The sequence below is a fragment of the Ceratina calcarata genome, unplaced genomic scaffold (genome assembly GCF_001652005.2).
Source record: "Ceratina calcarata isolate Rehan_Ccalc_2016 unplaced genomic scaffold, ASM165200v1 scaffold315, whole genome shotgun sequence".
Classification (NCBI taxonomy): Eukaryota; Metazoa; Arthropoda; class Insecta; order Hymenoptera; family Apidae; genus Ceratina; species Ceratina calcarata.
In genome coordinates this window covers 5,613-7,501 of record NW_017154104.1, presented here as the reverse complement: position 1 = coordinate 7,501, position 1,889 = coordinate 5,613, and the positions used below count along the sequence as shown (strand labels likewise).

General features: G+C 40.0%; 1 protein-coding gene across 2 annotated transcripts in view; it reads right to left on the bottom strand.

Moving 5' to 3' along the window:
- LOC108624558 (octopamine receptor beta-3R-like) overlaps positions 1 to 1,585 on the bottom strand; it is a 5,918-nt gene extending 4,333 nt beyond the window's left edge. For both annotated transcript variants that reach the window (XM_026813196.1, XM_018023952.2), the window contains exon 1: positions 318 to 1,585. In XM_026813196.1, coding sequence (XP_026668997.1) covers positions 318 to 959 — 642 coding nt within the window. In that variant the 5' untranslated portion in view covers positions 960 to 1,585. The remainder of the gene's footprint in view (positions 1 to 317) is intronic.
- Between the last annotated feature and the right edge of the window lie 304 nt (positions 1,586 to 1,889).

Sequence of the window (1,889 nt, the reverse complement as noted above, 5' to 3'; positions counted from 1 at the left end):
CAAAAACTTCAGAATTTTTAGGCTTGTATTTCCTCAAGTCAGTTGTTTCTTCCAATTTCGCACACCAAATAGCAGAAAGTTTTCTTTGGGTTACTGCTGATTACCATAAGAGTACATGCAAATTTTAAGTCACTATAATTTTTCAAAAAACCCATGAATTGATTTAAAATTTTGCAGGTAGCTTTTTAATAGTAATAGGAATCTATAATAACAAATTCAACATGCTATCATTGTTTAAGTATATAGCTTATACATCCTTAAATTAAACGCTGTTATCTTTCAGTTTGTCCAATCGATTAAGTAAACGGAATCCTCACCTCCGGATTCTTCACCATGTAATCCAGGTGCTCCTGCGTAGTGTACCAGCCCATGAAGATCGGTATAAAACTGATCAGCGCCGGCAGTAGCCAGGCACTGCCTAGCATACAGCCGACAGTCTCCTGTCTCATGATCACGGTGTATTCCAGCGGACTGACGATCGCATAGTACCTGTCCACGCTGATGCAGCACAAGTGGAGTATCGAAGCGGTGGAGAAGTAAACGTCCAGCGAGTTGAACACGTCGCACATGAATCTTCCAAACAACCACTTCCCGGATAGTTCGACGGACGCGTTGAACGTCATCGCACACATCGCCACTAGGAGGTCGGCTGCTGCCAAACTGACCACGTAACAGTTCGTCACCACGCGGAGTCTCCTGTGCCTCCGGACGCTGGCAATCACCAATGCGTTACCGAGGACGGCGGTGGTGATTATGCTGCCCATAATGATGCCCTTGATCACCACCACGAATACGTTCACGTTCTCCGGCAGATTCTCCACTGTTGGATTCTCCACGGGTACCGAGGTGACGTTGTTCCCCGCGGTGCTCGACGTGGTGCTCGCGTTACCAGTCGGAGTTGGCGTTGGATCCACGCGGCTAGGCAAGCTAGTGGTCACCGCTGCCATTACGTTCAACATGATGAATAAGTTCAGCGACCGCCGTGTTTTATTTTATCATGGTTATACGCCTGACTGTTTCCCCTTCGATCTCTTTTAATTATGAAAGATCACAGTGAAGTAAAATCTTTTATCTTGAGCTGCTGGCACGTAGCATAAGCGATGAGTACTTTTCACATTTTGTACAGTTTTAACTAAATGTTTGTAGATTCTCTAAGAAGGGTCCAAGTGAAATGTTTTATTACTGAGGATATTCTTTAATAGATCGTAGTTGCACTTTTTGTATTTTCAAGTGGGTCCTTTGCGAAATAAGTGTCTTAATTCGTTTGTTAGCATCGTAAAAGGTTCTTGTTAATAAATGATTATTTATAATAATTAACGATCGCCTGATGTCCATTTCTGATCCACAGTACCAGATTTCAAATGAATTAAAAACATGTGTTTCAGGTTGCTTTACTGTCCACTAAGGTTCTCTTGTCTTATTAAAATTCTTTCGTTTATTATGTTTAAATCCACATTTACACAAATCACTGCGAAATTAGAATCAGGACTACGAAATGTTGTTTGGTTGTGTAGAACGTCGACGACTGTTTATCACATCCCTCCTGCTTATGATTCGCAGCCTGTGGTATCTGCAATTCAGAGATGCAAAAAACAATAAATTAGAGTTGAGTATATCAATGAATTAGGCGTTTCTCATAAATCATTTTTTTTCTAATTGTTTCAAGTCTACAGTGTAATTTATTATTGATAATGATTTGAGGTTTATTTTTAAATAATATGAAAGTTGTACAAAACTTATAAACTGCAAAGGTCGAAGAGGTTTGCAAGAGAGCACATAAGATAATTGGAAAGCATAAATCAATCATTATTGATGATACATGGCTAGGAAGCTTCAAACTTCACTTCAAATTATTCCAAAAGAAAAGACAGTTTTTCCGAAGGGTAAAA